This window comes from Phyllobates terribilis, unplaced genomic scaffold, assembly GCF_046119375.1.
Source record: "Phyllobates terribilis strain yellow unplaced genomic scaffold, ASM4611937v1 Scaffold_7__3_contigs__length_470593459, whole genome shotgun sequence".
Lineage (NCBI taxonomy): Eukaryota > Metazoa > Chordata > Amphibia > Anura > Dendrobatidae > Phyllobates > Phyllobates terribilis.
The window spans coordinates 423,864,759-423,891,648 of record NW_027362767.1 but is presented as its reverse complement, the minus strand read 5'-3'; the positions used below and the strand labels follow the sequence as shown (position 1 = coordinate 423,891,648).

Sequence of the window (26,890 nt, the reverse complement as noted above, 5' to 3'; positions counted from 1 at the left end):
CTAAATCTTGGTGGAGCTCCAGAAGGTCCGGCCGGCACAGGAAAAACTGAGACCACCAAAGATTTGGCCAAGGTGCTGGCCGTGCAGTGTGTGGTCTTTAACTGCTCTGATGGTTTGGACTACATAGCAATGTCAAAGGTACATACAATGTTAAGCTGCTCCATTGCAGATAATAAACTGACTCCATCCGATGTTCTGCTGACATCTTTTGATTATATAGTACAGACCAAAAGTTTGGACACACATTCTCATTTAAAGATTTTTCTGTATTTTCATGACTATGAAAATTGTACATTCACACTGAAGGCATCAAAACTATGAATTAACACATGTGGAATTATATACTTAACAAAAACGTGTGAAACAACAGAAAATATGTCTTATATTCTAGGTTCTTCAAAGTAGCCACCTTTTGCTTTGATGACTGCTTTGCACGCTCTTGGCATTCTCTTGATGAGCTTCAAGAGGTAGTCACCGGAAATGGTCTTCACTTCACAGGTGTGCCCTGTCAGGTTTAATAAGTGGGATTTCTTGCCTTATAAATGGTGTTGGGACCATCAGTTGCGTTGTGCAGAAGTATGGTGGATACACAGCTGATAGTCCTATTGAATAGACTGTTAGAATTTGTATTATGGCAAGAAATAAGCAGCTAAGTAAAGAAAAACGAGTGGCCATCATTACTTTAAGAAATGAAGGTCAGTCAGTGCGAAAAATTGGGAAAACTTTGAAAGTGTCCCCAAGTGCAGTTGCAAAAACCATCAAACGCTACTAAGAAACTGGGTCACATGAGGACAGCCCCAAGAAAGGAAGACCAAGAGTCACCTCTGCTTCTGAGGATAAGTTTATCCGAGTCACCAGCCTCAGAAATCGCAGGTTAACAGCAGCTCAGATTAGAGACGAGGTCAATGCCACACAGAGTTCTAGCAGCAGACACATCTCTTAAACGACTGTTAAGAGGCGACTTTGTGCAGCAGGCCTTCATGGTAAAATAGCTGCTAGGAAACAAGCAGAAGAGAGTTGTTTGGGCTAAAGAACACAAGGAATGGACATTAGACCAGTGGAAAATTGTGCTTTGGTCTGATGAGTCCAAATTTGAGATCTTTGGTTCCAGCCACCGTGTCTTTGTGCGACGCAGAAAAGGTAAACGGATGGACTCTACATGCCTGGTTCCCACCGTGAAGCATGGAGGAGGAGGTGTGATGGTGTGGGGGTGCTTTGCTGGTGACACTGTTTGGGATTTATTCAAAATTGAAGGCATACTGAACCAGCATGGCTACCACAGCATCTTGCAGCAGCATGCTATTTATTTTTCAACAGGACAATGACCCCAAACACACCTCCAGGCTGTGTAAGGGCTATTTGACCAAGAGGGAGAGTGATGGGGGGCTACGCCAGATGACCTGCACTGCAGTCACCAGACCTGAACCCAATAGAGATGGTTTGGGGTGAGCTGGACCGCAGAGTGAAGGCAAAAGGGCCAACAAGTGCTAAGCATCTCTGGGAACTCCTTCAAGATTGTTGGAAGACCATTTCCGGTGACTACCTCTTGAAGCTCATCAAGAGAATGCCAAGAGTGTGCAAAGCAGTCATCAAAGCAAAAGGTGGCTACTTTGAAGAACCTAGAATATAAGACATATTTTCAGCTGTTTCACACTTTTTTGTTAAGTATATAATTCCACATGTGTTAATTAATAATTTGATGCCTTCAGTGTGAATGTACAATTTTCATAGTCATGTAAATGCAGAAAATCTTTAAATGAGAAGGTGTGTCCAAACTTTTGGTCTGTACTGTATATACTTTTTTTTAGTTTTTCAAAGGGCTGGCATCATCGGGAACATGGGTGTGTTTTGATGAGTTTAACCATATTGAGCTGGAGGTGTTGTCCGTGGTGGCCCAACAGATTCTCCGCATCCAGAGAGCCATCCAGATGAAGATGGACATGTTCAACTTCGAAGGAACAGAGCTGAAGCTTAACCCAAATTGCTTCTTAGCCATTACCATGAATCCTGGCTACGCGGGACGTTCTGAGCTGCCGGATAACCTCAAGGTAAAGAGTCCCAGTGCCTTGCATCGGGTCCTTCCACAACATTTCTATAGGATTAAGCTCAGGACTATGACTCGGCCATTCCAAAGCTTTATGTTTATTCAACCATTCTTTTGTAGAGCGACTTGTGTCTTTGGGCCATTGTCTTGCTGCATGACCCACGTTTTCTTGAGATTCAGTACATGAACTGATATCCTGATATTTACCTTTAGCATTTGCTGATAGATTTTAGAATTCATTGTTCCATCAATGATGGCAGCCGTCCTTGGCCAAGTGCAGCAAAACAGGCCCAAAGCATGTTACGATTACCATCTTTGTGTTTCATAGATGATAGGAGGTTCTTATGCTGTAATGCAGTATTTTCTTTCTGCAAACATATAGCTTCTCACTTAAAATCTCTCTCTTGGCCTCATCCTTCCACAAAGCATTATTCCAGTTACCTATTGATGTGCGCAGGTGAGTTTTAGCAGTGACATTTTAAATCGCATTGCCTTTCTCCTTGCAATCCTGCCATGCTCGCCATTGTTGTTCATTGTCTTTCTGATGGTGGACTCATGAACAATTACATTAGCTAATGTGAGGAGAGGCCTTTAGTTGCTTAGAGGTTACCTTGAGTTCCTTTGTGACCTCACAGACTGATGTAGCTTTAAGTCAAATTTATGCAGTAATACAGAAATTTTTGAGGGGTTCACAAACTTTCAAGTAAATACTAGGTTTACACAAGAAACATAAGATTTCATCAAAGGAATTATTCTCCCCCAAACCTATATGAGATTGCACATTTCCTATGTATAATCACAACACCTGATGCCCTCATTTCTGCAAGCTCCTTAATATTTTTTTCAACCAATAAGTTTTTATTAGATTATGAAGTACAATACAAACAGTGGTATCGCCGAAAAGGCAACGGCGATAACCGCAAATATAAACAGTAAACGATCTACAATAAAAAGAGAGGAGGGGTAGGGTTTAGGAAGAGGGAACAGGTGCACTTAGGAGAAGAGGAGAAGGGGGAAGGCGGGGAAGGGTAGGAGTCAACAGTGAAAAGGTGCCCGGGAGTAGAACATATATAAGAGTTTTAAGGTGCCTGAAAAGCCAACAGTGATCGTTGACCAAGGTGGTCCATAAGACAGTCATACTAGAAGTCAATGTGGGAGGGTAACAGAGTTCAACCCAGAGGTGATCCACGGGTCCCACCAGGTCAGCACTTTATTTTTCCTGGAGATATCGTGCGCTAAAATGAGTTCATACTGGAAATGGGTGTTAATCTTAGTCACCAGTTCCGATTGAGCGGGGCAAGAGGATAGTTTCCAGTGTTTTGCAATGCATTGCCGTGCCGCGATAAGAATATTAGCTGTAATAGGACGTAAGGGCCTTGGAATGTCAGTCAGACCAATTCCCAGTAGTGCGAGTTGGCCGGTCAGAGTTATTGGGATATGCAGTACAGGATGCAGAATGCTCTCAACAGTAAGCCAAAATGGCTGTATCCGAGGGCAGAACCACCGGACATGCTCAAGCCAACCAGTAAGTGAACATCCCTTCCAGCACAGTGAGGAACCGAAGGATTGAGCTGAGACAGACGGAGTGGGGATATGTACCAATTGAGTTGTAAGTTCTTAGTTTGTTCCAAATGATTAATACATGCAGAGAATTTTGCCGTGTGGGACGCTGCTCTGCGCCAATCAGCCAATGAAGTAGTAAAAGAGAGACGGCGTTCCCAGACTGTCATGTATGGAAGTTTTGTTTGATCATTTGGAACAAGAAGAGCTCTATAGAAAATGGAAACTCCGTGTTGATCAGGGTACTCAGGTTTAAAGAAGCAAGGAAGTCTGTCATCAGTGGGCAGCCCGTCATCTGATGGGAGTCTACAGGTCTGTAATAGGTGTCGAATTTGTAAATATTGGTAAAAACAAGAGTGGGGTAAGGAGTAAGCAGACGTCAGTGTGGAGAATTGCACTAGGCCCCTTGTGTCATAGAGGTGGTTTAGAGTGTGGATACCAGCGGCTTTCCATCGGGATAGTGAAAGATGTGGTATCATGTTTTCAAGTGTTGTTAGAGAAATGTGTTTGTATAAAAAGGCAAAGAGAAGCGTACCATGTTTGGACCCCACATTCACTAGAGCCGATATTGTGGACAATGGCCAGGAAGCAGGGAGCGCCTTCAACTGGCCCATTTCCAACAGTAGTCTGGTGGAGCCGGCTGGAGCCAATGACCACTCTATCTGCATCCACAAATGAGTAGTGTCCGAAGTCCACCACAATTTGGCAGCTTCTGGTAATGCAGCTCTGTGGTAGGCTTTAACATCCGGCACCCCCAGACCTCCCTCCAAATATGGAAGAAACATAATGCGGGAGGAAACACGGCACGGTCTAGATTGCCAAATAAAGCGGAAAATTAGACGTTGGAATAACGAGATATCCACACAAGGAGAATGTAAAGGTAAGCAGCGGAAAAGATAGACGAGCTTGGGCAGGACAGTCATTTTTATTATCTGGATTCTGGCAATCCAAGAGAGAGAAGCGGAGCCGAGAGGGTGAAGCTCTTTCCAAATAGCCGCAGAAATGATATTGCAGTTTCTCCTAACTATATGCGACATGGAGGTGATGTAAATACCTAAATACGTAAAGCCTTCGGGCGACCAGGTGACGGGGAATGTTTCCTGTAGAGCCGATTGGAGTGAGGGTGAGATGTGGAGAGGGAAAAGTGTCGATTTTGTGAGATTCAATTTATAATACGAGGCAGCTGAGAAGTCCGACAAGAGGTGCCTAATCTCTGCTATGGGGGCTTCTGAGTTCATACAGGCAAAAATGACATCGTCCGCATAGAGGCCAATTTTATGCTCATGAGAGCCTACTTTAATTCCACAAATGCGGGGGTTGAGGCAAACTATCGCTGCCAACAAGCTCCTTAATATTGATGTCCCATTCTCCTATTTTCCAAAATGGACACAGTAGAGGTGTGGAGAGAGATTTGGAAAGTGTTAAAGGAGTATTCCCATCTCCAAGATTCTATCCCAATATGTAATAGTTGTAATAATAATATTAATAGCATATACCTCCAATTGGAAATGTAGTATAGTTCTTCTGATTAGCTATGTCGCTTACCCCATGTGCAGGACATAGCAGTAGCTTAGGTATCCATGGTTACGACCACTAGCAAGTAACTAACTGTTACTATGAGTGGTCGTAACCATGGATACCTAAGCTACTGCAATGTCCTGCACATGGGGGTAAGCAACATAGCTAATCAGAAGAACTATACTACATTTCTAATTGGAGATATTTGCAAACATTATTATTATTACCCCTATTACATATTGGGACTGGATCTTGGAGATGGGAATACCCCTTTAACCACACTTTGACTGACTTTCCTCTGATGTGGAATAGACACATCACTTTTAGGTCTGGGGTGGAGGATAGTGTAAATGGACATAATGGGTTCCCCGGCTCTCTGCCTAGTTTACAGTAATTTAGTCTCATTTGTTGACTGACCCATCTGGTTTGCTCATTTCAGGTTCTTTTCCGGACTGTAGCAATGATGGTTCCAACTATGCTCTGATTGCGGAGATCGGCCTTTATTCTTACGGTTTTCTGCACGCTAAACCTCTCTCGGTGAAGATGGTAATCACTTCCCGGCTGTGCTCGGAGCCGCTCTCGTCCCAGTTCCATTATGATTATGGGATGCGTGCAGTAAAGGCTGTGCTGACCGCTGCTGGCAATCTGAAGCTGAAATTCCCCCATGAAAATGAAGAGATTCTTGTAAGTTCTGAACTGTTGGTCGCTTTACATCTCGTATAGGATAGCATTACCATCTTACCGAGAAGCATTTGGATCACAAAAATTACAGCTGTCTGATTTTATAATAGCAGACAGAGACTTGCAAATAATTTCTGTACATTACTGTTCCTGGCTTGTTAGATCTCATCTGTGCAAAAATGTCAAAACTATAGTTGTTAAACACGTAGCTTGTTCATCTTATGGGACAGTTTTGATTTTTAACTTAAACGCATGCATTTTAGGCTAAAAATCATCTTAACAATTGGGTTTTATTAAAAATTTTGCATCGCTTGGCTTTCACCGGCTTTTTGATTCCCTGCACATTAAATTTTGATAAGGTCTGTGGTCATAAATAAACTGAGAGGAGCTCAGAAAAAGACAGATAAAACATTTACAAACTCCCCGTCAGCCAGCAAAAACGAGTTCACTGACAGTATCTCACTTAACTCATTCTGCAGCCGGCAATTAACAGTGCAACACAGAGGCCACATCTATTCCCTATGGAGAAACAATTCTGCAGCATATTTTACTGCAACTCAGCAGCGTTCCGTTCCTCTTTTATCATTCCTGGAAATGTAGGAATTAATTGAAATCTGTCAATAACGAGTACCCTACACAGTCTGACAATGTCACCACTGTTTGGGCACAGTCAGATTGTATAGGGTTGTCCCCTATATAGATTATATATACATTATATATCATTTACACATACATTTCCAGGAGGTATAACAGAGGGACGATACAATGTAGAGTTTTAGGAAAAGGGGTTTCATCCTTATTTTTTGGAGAATACTATTTTTTACTAATACAGACATACCACAAGAGCTGACTGCTCCTTTGTAATGGGGTTCTTCACTTTTAATATTGTTTCATGTCATATTATATATGAATTATTTTATCATTTAATCCTTTTTCATTCTATTTAGCTCTTGCCGTCAATTAAGGATGTAAACAAACCCAAATTTTTGTCTCATGATATTCCTCTGTTCAATGGGATTACCAGTGACCTGTTCCCTGGCATTCAACTTCCGGAAGCCGACTATAAGGTATTAAAATATAATAGTGTCTTAAAGGGGTTTTCCAAGCCTTAAAGAGGACTTGTCCCTCGCCATAAATATGTAAATGCCGCTGTTCTCCTGACTCCGGCATTGTTTTTCTTTTCTTCCTGCCCCCCTCCATTCCTGACATCTGTCACTCTCCTCCAGCCCTTTAAGCCAACTGGGCAAGGCCTTCCTGAAGACTCCCACAGAGAGGACTTGATGACCACGCCCACTTGGCTATTAAAAATTATTAACTAGATTTCTATAAAGAGGCTATATCTCAGGAATGGAGAGGCGCAGGAGCAAAAGAAAAACCACACCAGATTCAGGAGAACAGCGGCATTTACACCAGGTAATAAAATTGCATATTAATGGCAAGTGATAGGTCCTATATAGCTGGCCAGCTATCATTTGGATGACAGTTATCTTTCAGCAGGAGAAGGGAAGGAAGGGAGACACAGATCCATTACTAGTGGGTTGGCGGAGCCCCACAGGGATAGATCACCTCAGATTTATAAAAAGTGACGACCGGCCCCTCCAACTTAAGCTCCTCCTACTCCCATGTTCTCCAGTCTGAAATTTGAGGTCGCAGAGGATAGTCGCTGCCTTTGCAGCTCCTCAGAAGATTTTTTATTTTTACCAAAGGAGACCTGGAGCCCCCGTGGTCTAGAGGTCTCAGGGGGTCTCGGCGCTGCCGGGACCCCTGCCCTCCCCTGGCAGACCTGCGTACCCCTTAAGGAGGTCCCCGCAGTAACCTGCCGGCCCCAGGGTACATAGGGCGCTTCCTGGCGGAGACGCACACCGCCTGTGGGGTCCCTGCGCGCTCCGCCGTGGGGGGAGCAAGGGCCACAGCGCCACACATCCCTGGGGGTCCCTGTGGCGCACAGCGGGGTAAGTGCTCTGTGTATGAGTGCTTCAGTGGCTGCTGCGGCAGCCGCCGTTATGTCATGTGGTGATTTTCTGCTTTTCTGTATTTGCAGACGGTGTATGAGGATCACCGCTGCATTCTCTGACCCTGGGGGCTGGGGAGCAGGGACGGAGGAGCACGGCTCCGTTGGAACGGGGGGCGTGGCTTTATTATCTTGGCTTCCTGCCGTCACTTTTAGGCAGGAAGCCTTCAGGAGAGCGCGCGCTTTCTCTCTGAGCGCGGGCTCTGTGAGTGAGCTCGGGGGGCGGGGCTTCGCGTCGTTCGGCTTCCTGTCATTGTAGTTCTGACAGGAAGCTCCTGGCTTAGCGCGCGCTGAGCTCTCCGCCCCTCTCCCTCCTTCCGGCTTCCCTCCACGTGCACCTCCGGCTCTCTGCTCCCCGTTCACCGCCCTCACAGCTCAGAAGGAGCAGTCACCGCGGCACTGGTGAGTCGTTTCTGCCTGTAGGCAGAGGCTCCCTTTTTGTTCTTTCCATTGCAGAGCACCTTGGCTGACCAGCTAAGGCAGGCAAGGTGCTATTTGCCGCTACCGCTTTTCTGGACACTCTCACTTCTCTGACCTCTTAAGGCAGTGAGGTGTTTAGTGTGTCAGCAGCATTAACCCCTTCTGAAGGGGTCTGCTCAACAGGGCTGTTAACTCTTTCTGGGGGTGCACACTTCTGTTTCAGAGGGCGCTTCTCCCCAGTTTGTTAGGTTAACTTTTGCTCTGCAGGGCTGGGGTAACTCTCTCTAGAGGAGAGTTTTAACCCTTCAGTGCCTTAAAAGTAAAAAAAAAAAAAAAAAAAAAGGGGGAATTTTTTTTTGTGGAAGCAGGCTGTGTTAGCTATTTTCGCACACCCTAGGTTACCATACTCATTCTAACATGCTGGCATCTGATGTGGGAGGCATGACGGATCAGGGACCAGGGGGCGCGGACCTCTCTCCCGATCCGTTTCAGGATCGGTCTCGCATTTCTGATACACCCAGGTCTTCGACGGCGTCAAGTTCGACCCTTAGTGATGTTAAAGTGGAGGCTCTCACCCGCTCCATTGACAGTCTTTCTAACCTCCTGGGTCATTGGGTGTCAGCTAAGTCGCAACCGACACCACGAGGCAAGAAGCGCCACAGGGTGGCGCTGTCTCCTCCGTGCGGTGCATCGGAGGCTCCAGATTCACCAACAAGCTCGGTTGGTGAAATCTCCGATTCTGAGGATGAGGATCGGCAGAGTCGTCCTGCTTCGCTTTCGGGCCGCGTGGATGCTCTTATTGGAGCCATGCGGGAAGCGTTACAGCTGTCTGAAGAGCTGACAAAGCCTGGCAAGTCGGCCCGGCTGTATCAGGAGTCGCGTCGGGCTCGTTCAACATTACCGGCGCATGATGAACTTAACGAGGCAGTGGAGAAAGAACGCCGGTGTCCGGATAAATGCTTCCAGGGGATGCGGTTTTTTTATGCCTTGTATCCCTGCGCCACAGAGACGATCGCTAATTGGGTTCCCTCCCCTGAAGTGGACCTTCCTCTGTCTCAGCTTAGCAAATCTTCCTTGCTTCCTGTTAAAGGGAAGGCCAGTCTTCAGGAGCCTCTGGACAGAAGAACGGAGTTAGCGGCGAAGTCCATCTACGAGGCCGCGGGTCATGGATTCCGTGCAGTCTTGGGGGCCATGTGGGCCGGTGAGGCTTCTCTGCGGTGGTTGGACCAGCTGCGGACGGCATGGCAGGATGGAACTCCGCTGTCGGAAGTGGAAAGGCTTTTCCAGCTGTTGGAAGAGGCGACACATTATGGCAGGGACGCAGTACTGGATACTACTTCCATTCTGTCCAGGTCTCAATCTTCGGCCGTCACAGTCAGGAGAGCACTGTGGTATAAACAGTGGACTGGAGACGCAGTATCCAAACAAGGTTTGCTTAGTCTAGCGTACAAAGGCGGTCATCTTTTTGGTTCGGACCTCACGGAGCTGATTGCTAAGGCCAAGGCTAAGGATGCTGCCTTGCCTCAGCGGAAGGCGGCGGCTTCCACGTCTGGCAGGTCAATTGCCAGTGGTGGTCGTCGGTCCTTTCGGACCAGGGGGCGGTTCGGTCAGCCTTCTTGGGGATCGGGTCGTCCCTCGGCTTCCGGTAAGAAGTCCACCCAGAAATCCCGTATTTCCTGGAAGCAACATTTCCGTCAGGACAAACGGGAGGTTGACAAGAAGCCCACTAAGGCGGACTGACGCCAGGATTCCGCTCGAGGGCTCTCGGGTGCTACAATTCGGGTCGATTTGGGCGTCCCACATTTCGGACGCCTGGGTGACGCGAGTTATGTTGGCAGGCTATTTCATAGAGTTTCACTCTCGTCCCCCGGACAGGTTTCGTCAGTCACGCACCCCGTCCGAGCCCAAGCTGGCTGCAGCACTGCTGCGGGAGGTAGACACTCTTCTGCAACAGGGTGTGGTGGTCCCGGTTCCGCCAGAGGACCGGGGAAGGGGGTTTTACTCCAACCTTTTTGTGGTCACCAAAAAGGAGGACAAGTTTTGCCCCATTCTGGATCTCAAAGATTTAAATCTGCATGTCCGGACCCGGAAATTCCGCATGGAGTCTCTCCGCTCTGTCGTAGCGGCCCTGTCGCAGTACGATTTCTTGGTGTCGATCGACATCCGCGACACCTATTTGCATGTCCCTATCGGCAGAGCTCACCAGCGTTTCCTGCGTTTCGCCATAGGTCAGGCCCATTACCAGTTTGTGGCCCTACCATTCGGGTTGGCCTCGGCACCCAGGGTTTTTACAAAGATTCTGGCGCCACTCATGGCGCTTCTTCGAAAACAAGGAGTTATGATTCTACCCAACCTGGACGACCTGTTGATTGTGTCGCCCACAGCGGAGGAGGCGATGACTGCTCGCGATCTCTCCCTCCAGCACCTGGAGGACTTCGGGTGGCTGGTCAATTGGAAGAAGTCGTCATTAAAACCGACGCAGTCAATCCTGTTCTTGGGGATGCATTTCGACACAGTACGGGCAGTGGTGTCCCTGCCTCCGGACAAACAAACGAACCTTCGTCGCCATGTCCAGGCTATGAGGTCGGCGATGGCAATGTCCCTTCGGGAATGCATGCGCCTTCTGGGTCTGATGGTGGCGACAATGGAAGCCGTACCGTTTGCACAATTTCATTCCCGGGATCTCCAAAATCTTATTCTGACCAGTTGGGATCGATCGCCGACTTCACTGGATCGCTCGGTCGTTATCTCCCGCAGGGTGCGAGAGTCTCTTGGATGGTGGTTACGTCCGGAAACTCTATCCCTGGGGAAATCCTTTCTTCTCCCAAGGTGGTCGGTGATTTCCACCGATGCCAGCCTGACTGGCTGGGGGGGGGTTTGGAACGACCTCTGGGTTCAGGGGGTCTGGTCGTCAGAGGAGTCGTCTCTACCGATCAACATTCTGGAGTTGAGAGCAATTTTTCTCTGCCTCTGACATTGGACGGTCCTTTTGAGCGGTCTGCCGGTCCGGATTCAGTCGGACAATGCGACGGCTGTCGCGTATATCAACCATCAGGGCGGGACGAGGAGTTCCAGACTCATGATGGAGGTCTCTCGGATCCTGGTTTGGGCCGAGTCCAGGGTTCCAGCCATCTCCGCGATTCATATCCCAGGTGTGCTGAATATCTCGGCGGACTTCCTCAGTCGCGAGCAGGTGGATCCCGGAGAATGGAGTCTTCATCCGGAAGTGTTTGCACTGCTGCGCTCCCGGTGGGGGACTCCTCAGGTGGATTTGATGGCATCCAGGCTGAACGCCAGGGTTCCGACATTCATGTCCAGGTACAGGGACCCGGAGGCTGTGGCGGTAGATGCTCTAGTGGCCCCGTGGGACCAGTTCGAGCTGATCTATGTGTTTCCGCCAGTATCCTTACTTCCTTTGGTGATTCGGCGGATCAAACTGGAAAGAGTATCAGCAATTTTGGTAGCGCCGGATTGGCCACGGAGGACGTGGTGTTCGACGCTGGTGTCTCTTCTGGCGGCGCCTCCGTTTCCACTGCCTCTTCGCCCGGACCTGTTAATCCAAGAGCCCATTCGTCATCCGGACCTGAAGTCACTTTGTTTGACGGCGTGGCACTTGAGACCGAGATCTTGAACCGTCGTGGTTTTTCGTCCGAGGTTATTTCTGGCAGAGGTCCAGCTACGACTAGGATTTATCACAGAGCTTGGGAGTCTTTTTATTCTTGGTGTTCTGGATCGTCAAGGAACCCGAGGGTTTTTTCCATCCCCAACTTCTTGGCTTTTCTGCAATATGGTTTGGCCAAGGGTCTAGCAGTTGGTACCTTACGAGGTCAGGTATCTGCACTATCCGCGCTTTTTCGAAGGGCTATTGCTTCACGTAGGGACGTGCGTTCTTTTTTTCATGGGGTTGCTCGTCAGTTTCCGCCTCGGGAGGCGGTTGTGGCTCCTTGGCGGCTTAATCTATTCCTGGAAGCTCTTCAGCATGAGCCTTTTGAGCGTATGGATTCGGCTACGCTTTACTTGCTTTCTTGGAAGGTGGCCTTCCTGGTAGCGGTCACCTCTTTGAGAAGGGTTTCGGAGTTGGCGGCACTGTCTTGCTCGCCACCTTTTCTGGAATTTCTTCTGGATCGTGTGGTGCTTCGTACCCGTGGAGATTTTTTACCTAAAGTGGTGTCGCATTTCCACGTCAATCAGGACATCGTGTTACCTTCTCTCTGTCTGAAGCCGAAGAGTCCAAAGGAGTGGGCCTTGCACTCGTTGCATTTGGTGCGGGCATTGAAGTTCTATCTTACAATCATGCAAGGTTTTCGGAAATTGGACTCTCTTTTTGTGATTCCTGCTGGTCATCGACGTGGTCAGCGTGCTTCCAAGGACACTATAGCTCGGTGGATACGTTCGGCTATCCTGGAAGCGTACCGGCTCAAGGGCGAGCCTTGTCCGGTTAAAGTTCGAGCTCATTCCACGAGGGCTGTTGGTTCGTCATGGGCTTTTCGTCAGGGGGCCTCGGCAGCGCAGCTCTGCCGGGCGGCTACCTGGCGCTCCGTTCACACCTTTACTAAATTTTATAAAGTGGACGTGAGTGCTTCCGCCGATGCGGCCTTGGGACGCAGGGTCCTGCAGGCGGCGGTGGTTTAAGTTACCTCTTTATTTTATTTTATTTTTTATTCGGCGCTGGTTGCGCACTTACCTAAGTTGTTGGGGTGTTGGAGATTCTGCCACTATTTCCCACCCTAGAATTTTGGACTGCTTTGGGACGTCCCACTAGTAATGGATCTGTGTCTCCCTTCCTTCCCTTCTGCTGCTGAAAGACGGATTTTGGTAAGAACTTACCTGTAAAATCCTTTTCAGCGAAGAAAGGAAGGGAGACACAGCACCCTCCCATGGCAGAAGTATTTTTTTGTTTCTAGATGCGGCGCGACCCTTTCCTGATGGCGGTCATCTGGTCTGGGGTTGGCGCACTAGGGCTCTTTTCCAGCATCGCCAGCTCATCGCAGTTGTCAGGTCCAGTGAGTTGTACCTAGGACTGTGTGTTTTTTTGCTGTTATTTGCATAACCTGTTTTCTCACATTTCTGAATTTTTCAGAATGGGTTGTACTGTTCTGCTGGTGTTGTCTGCTCTTCCTTAGCTTGTGTACGGACTGGAGAACATGGGAGTAGGAGGAGCTTAAGTTGGAGGGGCCGGTCGTCACTTTTTTATAAATCTGAGGTGAACTATCCCTGTGGGGCTCCACCAACCCACTAGTAATGGATCTGTGTCTCCCTTCCTTCCTTCCTTCCTTCCGTCTTTCCCGGCTCCCCCATATTCAGGAATGCTCGCTCCTGTTTTCTCTTTGACAGAGTCGCTGCCAGAATCTTATGGCAGCTGCTAATTTCACGGTCAGAAAGTAAGGATCGGGTGATTAAATTCCAACCGCCCGATTTTTATGTCCCCCAACATAATCTGTCATGAGGCCCCCATACACAGTAGATGGTAGACCAATCCCATTGAAATCACCCGATCCTGATCCACTGCTTTGGAATTGGGTTACATGACCTTGTCACTCATCGTCCGGTCCCATTAGTGCAACCTGGGCAGCTGCACAGGGGCACCAGCGGTAAGGGGGCTCACTTATACCTCCAATGCAAGATGATCTGATGTAGAAAAAAAATGGTTGAAACATCTGTGAGTGATTTATCGCTAGTTTAGTTGTAGATTATGGAGACATTTTTTTTTAGATGAATGAATCAATTTGCAGGAGACTGATCCAATGGCCAGGTGTCATGGGTGCGTCAGATGTGACAGTCGCCCTGCAGTTGGTTGCAGGAGATCCCTTCGTTTGGCATTACAGACATCTTCTTAGCGGTCTCACTGTAGGACCCAGCGGCTACCTCCCTCCTGCTCTAATTGACAATCAGGCCTGGGTGTTTAAATACTTCCTGGTTGCTACACAGAGGTGCCAGTGATATTCACATGACCCCTTGTGAAGGCTTGGAGCAAGTACAGTTCTTACTTCCTCTCTGGTGCTAAGAGGATGTGTGTGCCATCTCTCTGAAGTCGACTCAAGCTAAGCTACTTCCCCCGTGTCTGTCTCCCCTTGCTGTCTTTAGTTGTCAGTGGGGATCGACTAGTGCTCACCCCCCCCCCTTCCCTATCCAGGGCCAAACGCTAAGGAAATACAGGGATAGGTTCCTGTACGGCAATTGGTGAGGAACCAATATAGAGTTGGTAGGGGAGACAGGGTGATTGCAGATCAGCCTAGGAGGTCTCCATTTCCCCCTTTCCCTAGTGTCGGGGCTCCCTTCCCCTCATCCCTTTGTGTCGCACTTTGTCTTTCCTACACTGTGTGTGACATCAGGTTAGTAGTGGGCACTGAATGAGACCCCTGAGAGCCACCTTATTTCTTCCTGCCCCCCGGATCTTCTTCAGATTAGCCGGCCTGGCATGATGTTATGGTTGCAGCATGATGTACACCAGGCCATATAATCAGAAGAGGAGCCGGGGATGCCGGCAGCTAAGAGGCGGCTCTCAGGGGTCCCGTCCAGCGGCCACAGAATACTGATCTGGGTCCTGAAAATGTATTCTCCCACCTCTAATTGGATCCACTGTAAACAGACTGATGGAATATTTTACCTTCCTTTTGCTCAGGATTTCCTTGAATGCGCACAGGAGAGCTGTGCTGGACACAACATCCAGCCCGAGAAGGTCTTCCTGGAGGACATGATCCAGACGTATGAGATGATGATTGTCAGACACGGGTAAGCTGGAACGACAGAAGTCCATGGGACGGGGGATTTATTCTTCGCGGTTTCCATTTTATACAATGGACCATGCTGCGTTTTGTTTATCCCGTGCAGTTTTATGTTGGTTGGAGAGCCGTTCTCTGGAAAAACGAAGGTCCTCCACATCCTCGCTGATACGCTGTCTCTTATGAATGAGCGAGGGTGCGAAGAAGAAAAAGTGATTTACCGGACAGTGAACCCTAAAGCCATCACCATGGGGCAGCTGTTTGGGCAGTTTGATCCAGTGTCACATGAGGTTCGTCTATGATTGGAATTATTGTTTATAATACTAATATCTTTGCTGAAAATGGGAAAAGCTCCCCTTTTATGGCTTATGGACATGGTAGAAGGGGTTCCTTCAGAGACATAGATCCCAGCCATACATTGCCGGGCAATCATTTTATTATTACTTACCCCCTGTTTGCACAAAAATTGGAAACTGTTTTATTTTCCCCATCAGACATGGAAGCAACAAATTGTATTATTTATGCCAGAAATTAGCATAAATTTGCATACTTCCAGCCACATTCTGACTAGACTGTGTCTGGCCTCACTCAATACACTTGCTTTGAGTGAGGTCATGCACTTCTAGTTGGCATGTGACCGCGTATATGCAAATCACTTACTTGCGGTCTCTCCCGGTGCCGCCACGTTCACTTCAATAGGGGCCACGTGTAGTCAATACATGTGCATCATCAATATCATAATCCCAGGCATTCCCTTTAATAATCCGTTCAATTGTGGGATTGTACTGGATTTTATGGGAAGAGCAATTTTATTGATGCCTCTCTTCATTTGCAGTGGACCGATGGGATAGTCGCTAATACTTTCCGGGAGTTTGCGTTATCTGAGACCCCGGAAAGAAAATGGGTTATCTTTGATGGACCTATTGATACGCTAGGGATAGAAAGTATGAACACCGTCCTAGATGATAATAAAAAGGTAACTCTCTATTTTACTTTGTGAAAACTTTTTTTTTTTTTATTGATATCCTTTTCTGTTTTCATCACCATGTAGCATAACAAAAAGTGATACAAAAAGTTATCCTCCATGTATATCTACAGCCATGATGGAGAATAGAAAACATTAGATTTTATGGCATCTTTATATATCTTTAATTAGCAGTAAATTGCAAAAACTGTTTGTATTTCCTAACACTATCCGACAATATCCATTCATGAAGATGGAAATAAGCCTTTAGTAGAGGACTTATGTATATATGTATGTGGAGAGAGACGCTTTAAAAGATATTCATTGCAGGATCATCTTCCAATTATAAATCAGCTACTAGATTTTTGCCCTTTTTTCAGATATTAATTTGTGCACATAATGATTGTACTTTCTCCACTAAAGCTTACAATGATCCTTTATGAGGTTACTGATCAGACTCCGTGGATTAAGTTATTATTCATTTGTTCAACATTTAGTATTGTTTTAAATATGTCCTGTTATTTTTAGCGTTGCTTGATGAGTGGGGAGATCATTCAGATGTCACCTCAGATGAGTCTGATTTTTGAAACAATGGACCTTTCCCCGGCGTCGGTAGGTTTTCACTCATCCTATAAGAGAGGAGTTCCCATATACTTGTACATCGGGGGATCTAATGCTAACTAATCAGATTTAGTTATAGGGTTGACTTTTAGATGTATTCTCATCTTTTAAAGCATATCCACAAAATGGCCATAATTGTCTGATAGATGAGGGTCTCTCCTCTGGCACCCACCCAAACTTTTCTCGAATATGAGGCCCCATCTTGTGCCGCTGTGAAAGGAGAGTTTGGCAGCACGAGCAACTCTTCCATTCACCGATTTGGAAGTCCTACATACATAGTCATCAGGGGTGTAATGATCGCGGTTGCAGAGGTCGCGACTGGGCCTGTGCAGGTGAGGGGCCCGCCGACATCAGCACAAACTTCAACTGCATGTGCACCCCCGAACGCACATTCAGACGAAGTGTATTGAGGCGCAGAGACCCGTTGGGTCTGTGCACGACAATGCATGCTGCCGGCCAATCAGAAGCCAGCAGCTGATGTCGGCGTGCACGTGACTGAGGGTGCATGACAGTGACATCATATGCTCCCGAAGCTTGCACTCTGAAGTCAGATGCTGGCTTCAGAAGAGGATGGCGCACAGCGGGGGAGCGGAGGAAAAGAGAGCAGAATCATTTATTTTTTTTCTATGCATTAAAGTACAACGGCAGAATGGGGGACATATACCAGGATGGGGGATATATATACTAGGATGGGGATATATATATATACCAGGATGGGGAATATATATACTAGGATGGGGGATATATATACCAGGATGGGGGATATATATACCAGGATGGGGGATATATATACTAGGATGGGGGATATATATACCAGAATGGGGGAAAAATATACCAGGATGGGGGATATATGTATCAAGGTGGGGCCCAGGATAAGGGACATATATACCAGGATGGGGGATATATATATCAAGGTGGGGCCCAGGATAAGGGACATGTACACTAGGATGGGGGATATATATACCAGGATGGGGCCAGAACAGGGGACATATATACCAGGAAGGAGCCCAATATGGGGGATATTACTACATAATGGGGTAGGAGGTGCAACACGTATGTCCTTATAGGATTTAGAACACTACAAGGGCCCATACATCTGACCAACATGCAGGGGGTCCAAATGTTGCAATGGGGGCCCATCGGACTCTAGTTACGCTACTGACAGTCATCTCTACATTCACTTTAGTCGCTATAATTAAAGGGATTGTCAGTCCCTTTCATTCTGGTGCTACTACAACAATCATCTAAATGGTGGGGATCCAGTTCCTGACACCAGCACTGAATGTAGGGAAAATGTAATGTTACATAGCTTCTACTCAAATAAATGGATGTCTATGTAATCTATGGATGATGGAAACGTCAGGACACTTGGAAACGACTTTGTAGACTGTTTTTCATCCACCCAGCGAGATAATTAGATAACTGGATGGGCTTGTGTCTTAGGGCAACCCTACTTAGTATATCTCTCTCTCCAGCCCGCCACTGTTAGCCGCTGCGGTATGATTTATCTGGAACCCCAACAACTGGGCTGGGCGCCCCTGGTGAGGTCCTGGCTCAGCACCCTTCCCGATGCACTGAAGACTAAGGACCACCTCGCTCTTCTAGAGGAACTCTTTAAGTGGCTCGTCCAACCTTCCCTTCGATTCCTCCGAAAGCAGTGCAAGGTGGGCGCCATGTGTCCTCTCAATTGTAGGAGCATTGCGCAAGTGTGTAGTCTAGATTTACCCTCAGTGTCCTAATGTCTTTCCTCATAGGATCTGGTGACAACCAGCAATGGCAATGTGGTAATATCACTCACACCATTATTGGAGATGCTGATTTTTGATGTGGTGAGAGAGGATCCGAATAATAAGAACATTCGTATCTGGATCCTGGTAAGTGGAAGATCTGCCGATCCCATACACAGTGTGGCTGATCCACCTGCAGGTATAGACAGTGCTTTCCTATGCTCCTGGAAAACGGGGGAAATAATTCCAAGTGGAGAGAAATTGTGAAAATATCACAATTCTGACATTATTTTTTGGGAATTGTTTTTACGGTGTACATTGTGTGGTAAAATTACTTAGCAATATGATTCACTCCTCAGTACGATTACACCGATACCAAACATGTCCAGTTTTTTTATTAGATTGGTAGTGAAAAAAAAAATTAGAGGTTTGGGAAAAAAACATTTTTTTGGGTTGTGTCACCATTTTCCGAGACCCGTGACGTTTTCATTTTTTAGTCGATGGAGCTGTTTGAGAGCTTATTTTTTGCGGTACGAGACAATGTTTTTGTTGATACCATATTGCGATAGATATTACATTTTTATCGCTTCTTACAGCATTTTTTGTGATACTGCATCAACCAGAAAAACATAATTTTGTCGTTCTTGATTTTCTTTCTCGTTACGCCGTTTACTGATCGGGTTAATTATTTTTATATTTTGATAGATTGGACTTTTCTGAATGCGGCGATACCACATATGTGTATTTTTTGTAAAACTTATTTTCTCTGTTTTTACTGGGGGAAAAAACCCATTTCAAGTTTTATGGGTTTTTTTTTTGTTTTTTTTCATACTTTTTAAAACATTTTTTGTAACTTTTCTCTGTATTTATTAGCCCCCTTAGGGAACTTAAAGCTGCGATCGTCTGATCGCTTGTGCTATATACAGCAATGCTACACCATTGCTGCATATAGCAAAAATCACGGTCTCCTTTGAAGCCCGGCCACGTCATCCGCGATTGTTAGAGGCAGGTTCCTGACGTCTGCTGAGAATTGCATGTCAATAGTACCTTTAGAAATATATTTACTTAGAAAATTGGTGACGTGTTCAATACTTATTTCGCCCGCTGTATATTGTATCCCTTTTCTTCTCTTTTAGGCCAGTTTTGCTTTCTCCCTGGTTTGGTCCATTGGCGGCTGTTGTGACACCGACAGCCGAGTGAAGTTTGATGCTTTTTTTCAAAGAAATTGTCACAGGAAAGATCGATCAGAGCCCTTTCCTGTCCTCCGTGGGGAAATGGGAATGTCCTTTGGATGATAAAGGCCTGGTCTATGACTACATGTACGAGGTAAAGGGATTTCTTCATGGAAATCAAGCCTAATGCTCAGCAACTTATAACTTTGGCCTTTGGGTTATTATCTTAGGTCTCTTAGGACATGTTCACACTGTGTTTATGCCGTATATCTATGACTCTGCCAGAGGTTCTGATTGAATCCCCGAAAAACTGAATTCAGAAGGAGACATGGAGTCCAATGACCTAAGTGGATTCCGTCAGATCCTCTGGCAAAGTAATAGACATGCTGCATAAACGCAGTGTGAACAGGACCTAAATGTCAAACTTATGTAATGTGTCAGTGCTCTCTTATCCCTACATCAAATGTGTCCGAATATGGTTTATCAAAGTTGTAACTACTTTTTTTTTCTTTGAAGTTAAAAGGCCGAGGGCGCTGGGTTCACTGGAATGAGTTTATTAAAGGCACAGCCACGTGGGACAAAAGCACCAAAATCCAAGATATCATTGTGCCAACTATGGATACTGTCAGATACACCTTCCTCATGGATATGTGCATCAAAAACACCAAGTAAGAGTAACAAAATGACTCTTATTAGGAAACCTTGTTGACAATTATCCATTTTGCCATCACAATTACTTATTGTATGGGAAAACCATTCGGATAGTGGAGTCGAATTAGGAAACCCTATTGGTCTATACACAGAAAACTGGCCGCCATTCACACCTGTCTGTTTTATGTCTGTACCAAACACAGTTTGTATAAATGAAAATAGTTTGCTAGTTACTTAAGGACGGGAAACACATATCACGATGGACGGACGGGCCGCGGGACCCCTGACCTGAAATTGACAGCCTCATAGACATCCATGAGGCTGGCGAGTTTGGGTCCGGAGATCTTGGTCCGTACATGGATGGTGTTTATCGGACATATGAATTCGGGCCTAAATTAGTAGTTTTATTCTCAACACTGTAAAATGTTTGATTTGATGGTTGTCCTACAAACTACTTTCCTTTTTTCGCAGACCACTCTTATTTGTGGGACCGACGGGGACAGGGAAATCTATTTACGTCAAAGACAAACTGATGAACAATCTGGACAAAGAAAAATTCTTTCCCTTCTTCATCAACTTTTCTGCTCGCACCAGTGCCAATCAGATTCAGGTTTGTCTTCTTTTTATCACCCTGCCTTCTGACAAATGAAAGAGGTTGCTTCATTACGATATATAGATGTCATTGGGGGGGATACGCCACTTAGGACCCTCTGCTATGAGCCAGAGAGGAGACCCACAAACAACAGAGGTCTCTCTCGCAGACCCTGAAGATCTGTGTATTAGATGGTCAGACATACATTTAAATGGGTTGATGGACCCATGTGTGTCTTAAAACAAAAAAAATACCCTGTCGCTTCTCCACGCTGCCGCCTGTGTCCCCATCGGTCTCTTCACTTCCTTTTCGACCAGGAGATGTCAATGAAGCCAACCAGTGTCAGATGATCGCCTGCAGTGGTGACTTTCTTTCTGAGCCAGAAAAGAGAGCTAGAAGACTAGTTCTTCTAGGTCGAATGAAACATCAATTCTGCAGCCAATCAATAGCCGCTGATTTGGCTGCAGCGGTCATGTGATGTTTTCTACCTGAAAATGAGACACCGCAGTAGTGGTCAACCTATTGAATCTTCCGACACATAGTTTGCATCTTATTCTAGAATATCATCATGGACAGACTGGACAAAAGACGGAAAGGCGTGTACGACCTCAGATGGGGAAGAAATGCGTCATATTTGTGGATGATATGAACATGCCGGCATTAGAAAAATATGGAGCACAACCACCTATCGAGCTCCTGCAGCAGTTATTAGACCACGGGAATTGGTAATATTCGCAAAAAAAATTAGTTTTTTATTTGTAAGTTATTTTCTTTTATCTTTTCCACTATACGTATATATGCAGCGTGTGTATGTATGTATATATATATACAGTACAGACCAAAAGTTTGGACACACCTTCTCATTTAAAGATTTTTCTGTATTTTCATGACTATGAAAATTGTACATTCACACTGAAGGCATCAAAACTATGAATTACCACATGTGGAAACTTGAACTTAACAAAAAAGTGTGAAACAACTGAAAATATGTCTTATATTCTAGGTTCTTCAGAGTAGCCCCCTTTTGCTTTGATGACTGCTTTGCACACTCTTGGCATTCTCTTGATGAGCTTCAAGAGGTAGTCACCGGAAATGGTCTTCCAACAATCTTGAAGGAGTTCCCAGAGATGCTTAGCACTTGTTGGCCCTTTTGCCTTCACTCTGTGGTCCAGCTCACCCCAAACCATCTCGATTGAGTTCAGGTCTGGTGACTGTGGAGGCCAGGTCAACTGGTGTAGCACCCCATCACTCTCTTTCTTGGTCAAATAGCCCTTACACAGCCTGGAGGTGTGTTTGGGGTCATTGTCCTGTTGAAAAATAAATGATGGTCCAACTAAACGCAAACCAGATGGAATAGCATGCCACTGCAAGATGCTGTGGTAGCCATGCTGGTTCAGTATGCCTTCAATTTTGAATAAATCCACAACAGTGTCAGCAGCAAAGCACCCCCACACCATCACACCTCCTCCTCCATGCTTCACGGTGGGAACCAGGCATGTAGAGTCCATCCGTTCACCTTTTCTGCGTCGCACAAAGACACGGTGGTTGGAACCAAAGATCTAAAATTTGGACTCATCAGACCAAAGCACAGATTTCCACTGGTCTAGTGTCCATTCCTTGTGTTCTTTAGCCCAAACAAGTCTCTTCTGCTTGTTGCCTGTCCTTAGCAGTGGTTTCCTAGCAGCTATTTTACCATGAAGGCCTGCTGCACAAAGTCTCCTCTTAACTGTTGTTGTAGAAATGTGTCTGCTGCTAGAACTCTGTGTGGCATTGACCTGGTCTCTAATCTGAGCTGCTGTTAACCTGCGATTTCTGAGGCTGGTGACTCGGATAAACTTATCCTCAGAAGCAGAGGTGACTCTTGGTCTTCCTTTACTGGGGCGGTCCTCATGTGACCCAGTTACTTTGTAGCGCTTGATAGTTTTTGCAACTGTACTTGGGGACACTTTCAAAGTTTTCCCAATTTTTCGGACTGACTGACCTTCATTTCTTAAAGTAATGATGGCCACTCGTTTTTCTTTACTTAGCTGCTTTTTTCTTGCCTTAATACAAATTCTAACAGTCTATTCAGTAGGACTATCAGCTGTGTATTCACCTGACTTCTGCACAACACAACTGATGGTCCCAACCCCATTTATAAGGCAAGAAATCCCACTTATTAAACCTGACAGGGCACACCTGTGAAGTGAAAACCATTTCCGGTGACTACCTCTTGAAGCTCATCAAGAGAATGCCAAGAGTGTGCAAAGCAGTCATCAAAGCAAAAGGTGGCTACTTTGAAGAACCAAGAATATAAGACATATTTTCAGTTGTTTCACACTTTTTTGTTAAGTATATAATTCCACATGTGTTAATTCATAGTTTTGATGCCTTCAGTGTGAATGTACAATTTTCATAGTCATGAAAATACAGAAAAATCTTTAAATGAGAAGGTGTGTCCAAACTTTTGGTCTGTACTGTATATATATATATATATATATATATATATATATATATATATATATATATATATATATATATATATATATATATATAACTTTTCTCACCTTTTAGGTATGACTTAAAGGACACCTCCAAAATCTCATTGGTTGATGTACAGCTGACTGCAGCAATGGGTCCCCCCGGTGGCGGAAGAAACGCAGTTACACCTCGATTTTTACGTCATTTTAATATCTGCACTATAAATGTCTTCAGTGATGAGACCATGGTCCGCATCTTCTCCGCCGTGGTGGCCTTCTATCTACGAAACAATGAGTTTTCTCCCAAATTTTTTACTGTTGGGAACCAAATAGTTAACGGCACCATGTAGGTGAGAAATACTACATTTTTTATATATCATTTGATTCTGTGACCCATACAGTGCCACTTTAAAAAGAATATTCTTGTGGTGCTGCAGCCCCTCCAACTCGCTAAATCCTCCTCATAATCCCAAATCTCTACGTTTTGAGGATTTTTAAGTTTTAACATAGCTATGAAGCATTTTATGGATTGCTACATGTGTAAAACATCTGAACCACCATCAGCACGAGTGCAGCACCAGAACCATCATTAGTTCATGAAGGCCGCTCCAGGACCACCGTCAGTACATGAATGCAGTGCCAAAACCACCGTCAGTAGATGAATGCAGCGCCAGAACCACTGTCAGTACATGAATGTACGGAAAGAACCACCATCAGTACATTAATGCAGTTCCAGAACCACCATCAGTACATGAATGCAGCGCCAGAACCACCGTCAGTACATGAATGCAGCGCTAGAACCACTGTCAGTACATGAATGCAGCGCCAGATCCACCGTCCGTTCAGCTGATTGGTGGGGGTACCTGAATTCAGACCCCAACCAATCTGATTTTGACTGCTTATACAAATTCTTAAGTTTAACTTCACTCATAGTTTTAGATCTAAATTCTAGGTGTACAAGAAAGCCATGGAGAACCTATTACCCACCCCGGCTAAATTCCATTATACATTTAATCTGCAGGATTTCTCTCGAGTGGTGCAGGGATGCTTACTGATCAAGAAAGAGTCAACGAAAAATAAACGTGTCATGGTGCGACTTTGTCCATGAAGTTCTGCAGGTGTTTTATGACCGCTTAGTCGACGACCAGGACCGATCCTGGCTATACAAACTATTGAAAGATGTGGTGAAAGATCATTTCAAAGAAAGTCTTGATTCTGTCTTTGAGAACCTAAAACAAGAAAACAAACCTGTAAGTAGTGAAATACTGACTTGGCTAGAGTCAGACGTCTATATAGCGGATGTATTCTACGGTCGGTCGTGTTATTGGTGCAGGTCCCGGGCCGACTGTCCTAACTTGAACTAGCATAGCCTCATAACCATCTGTGACGCTGTTAGTTTCGGACCGGCAGAATCTTGGTAGGATTGGGAAATGCAATGTAACATGTAGTGTAAAATATGTTTGCTCTAATTGCGCAAGCTATGATATTTGATGTTCTATAATAATTGGTTATATAATTGTGGAGTTGTTTTTGCAGCTCGAGGAGGAAGATATTAGAAACTTGCTGTTTGGCGACTAGATGAATCCTGATCTCGAAGGCGATGAATGTTTGTATGCCGAGATACCAAGTGTGCAGCAGTTCAACGATGTTGTGGAGAGATGTCTGGATGAATACAACCAGACCCACAAAACCCGTATGAACCTTGTTATATTCAGGTATGCCTGTAATAGGAGCATATAGCTGCCTCTGCACTCTCTCGGTCCAGGGCCATGGCCAGAGCTAGACGGCCAGCTTGGGCACAATTGAGTGAAGGGTGCCACTGTGAACCTCCTTTTTTTCATATACACCCAATTGAAAACTGTGTCTGAGCATTTGATAAGTATATATGACTCGCCCCCTGGGCCGTGGGGCACTCGGAACTGGGCTTCTGCGCGGTGATGGGGGGTAGTAGTGGCAACCCGATCCCGTGGCTCAGGGTGGTCAGACCAGTGGCAGTCTTCTATATGTTTTGCAATGTCCGACTACGCCACCCGTGGATTGCGGTCAGAGTGAACCGCCGCTGCAGAGCATACCGCTGAGGCTGGTGTTGTGGGTGCAGCAGGGAATAGTACAACTCCCCACGGGAGGAGTGTAGCCTCAGGGCAGTGAGCGTAGATTGTGGGGGTTGTAGTGCAGGGCGTCCCAGTACCAGTAGTGCTGGCGTGGTAAGAAACGCAAAGACAACGTGTTGCAGTCCAGGGTCTTTTACTCACAGTTTGTATACTCCAAGTCACTTCTGTACAGGTAATGACTGCCCAAGCCGTGCTGCGTCCACCAGGTGAGGGGCTCGGTCAATCCCCAGGCAATTCAGAAGTATGGCGCAGGACTCCCTTCTGTCCTCTCTCTGGCTCGTGCCCCATCAGTGACCAAACTTCTGTCCAGCTGCCGCGGATCTATGCAGGCAAACGTGGGCCCCGTTTCCCGCTATCCTATATGGTGCCTTCCTAGCAGGTTTAGCGGGGGGTCGCACCAGTAAATGATCACGACCTCCGGTTCTTGGCTGAGGGATAATTTACCTCCACCAACTTGGGATCCGGTACCCTTATTCCGCCTGACCCTTCACCCGTTATCTCGTGGGTTCTTAGGGTCCCTTCTTCCTTCTTGTTTCTGAGCCCTCCTGCTTCTCTGTCTCTTCTCTTCCTTTCCTGTTCCTTCTTCTCCTCCTTCCCTCGGCCTCTTCTCTAGGCCTACTTCTCCTTCTCCTCTCAGGCTCCGGCCTTCACCCTAGGCCTGCCTTCTGAGCAGAGCTCCTACAGAGCCTCTGCTCCCTGTCTTCTCCTCTGTACTGACTGAACACACTCCTAAGATGGTGCCCACCTTTTATACCTCCTCCTCTGAGTGTGAGCTCAGGTGACCAGCACCCAATGAGCTCCTTCCTATGCTCCAGAAACCGTCCCCTTCTGCTCCTACTTCACTAGGTTTTCCTCCCCCCTCCCCACTCCAGCCAGGGACATGGTCAGATGTGCCTGCATAACTATATAAATGGGAGCACTGTAGAGCTGTCCCCCGTAAATGGGGTGTGTGTGATGCATGCAGCTACCTGAGCCCTGGTCCATACTCCATCCTTTCCCGGGAGTGGAATATCACACCTCTGGCTGAGGTGCAATACCCCTGTAGCGGCCGAACCCACGGGGCGCTACATATACATAAATATAAAGTTTGGACACACCTTCTCATTTAAAGATTTTTCTGGATTTTCATGACTTTGAAAATTGTACATTCACACTGAAGGCATCAAAACTATGAATTAACACATGTGGAATTATATACTTAGCAAAAAAGTGTGAAACAACTGAAAATATGTCTTATATTCTAGGTTCTTCAAAGTAGCCACCTTTTGCTTTGATGACTGCTTTGCACACTCTTGGCATTCTCTTGATGAGCTTCAAGAGGTAGTCACCGGAAATGGTTTTCACTTCACAGGTGTGCCCTGTCAGGTTTAATAAGTGGGATTTCTTGCCTTATAAAAGGGGTTGGGACCATCAGTTGTGTTGTGCAGAAGTCTGGTGGATACACAGCTGATAGTCCTACTGAATAGACTGTTAGAATTTGTATTATGGCAAGAAAAAAGCAGCTAAGTAAAGAAAAACGAGTGGCCATCATTACTTTAAGAAATGAAGGTCAGTCAGTGCGAAAGATTGGGCAAACTTTTAAAGTGTCCCCAAGTGCAGTTGCAAAAACCATCAAGCGCTACAAAGAAACTGGCTCA

General features: G+C 46.1%; 1 protein-coding gene and 1 pseudogene across 1 annotated transcript in view; one reads left to right on the top strand and one right to left on the bottom strand.

The window, feature by feature from the left end:
- On the top strand, positions 1–25,790 carry LOC141155593 (dynein axonemal heavy chain 12-like; annotated as a pseudogene).
- LOC141155592 (uncharacterized) overlaps positions 24,340–26,890 on the bottom strand; it is a 130,864-nt gene continuing 128,313 nt past the window's right edge. The window contains exon 2 of the mRNA XM_073642463.1: positions 24,340–24,371. Coding sequence (XP_073498564.1) covers positions 24,340–24,371 — 32 coding nt within the window. The remainder of the gene's footprint in view (positions 24,372–26,890) is intronic.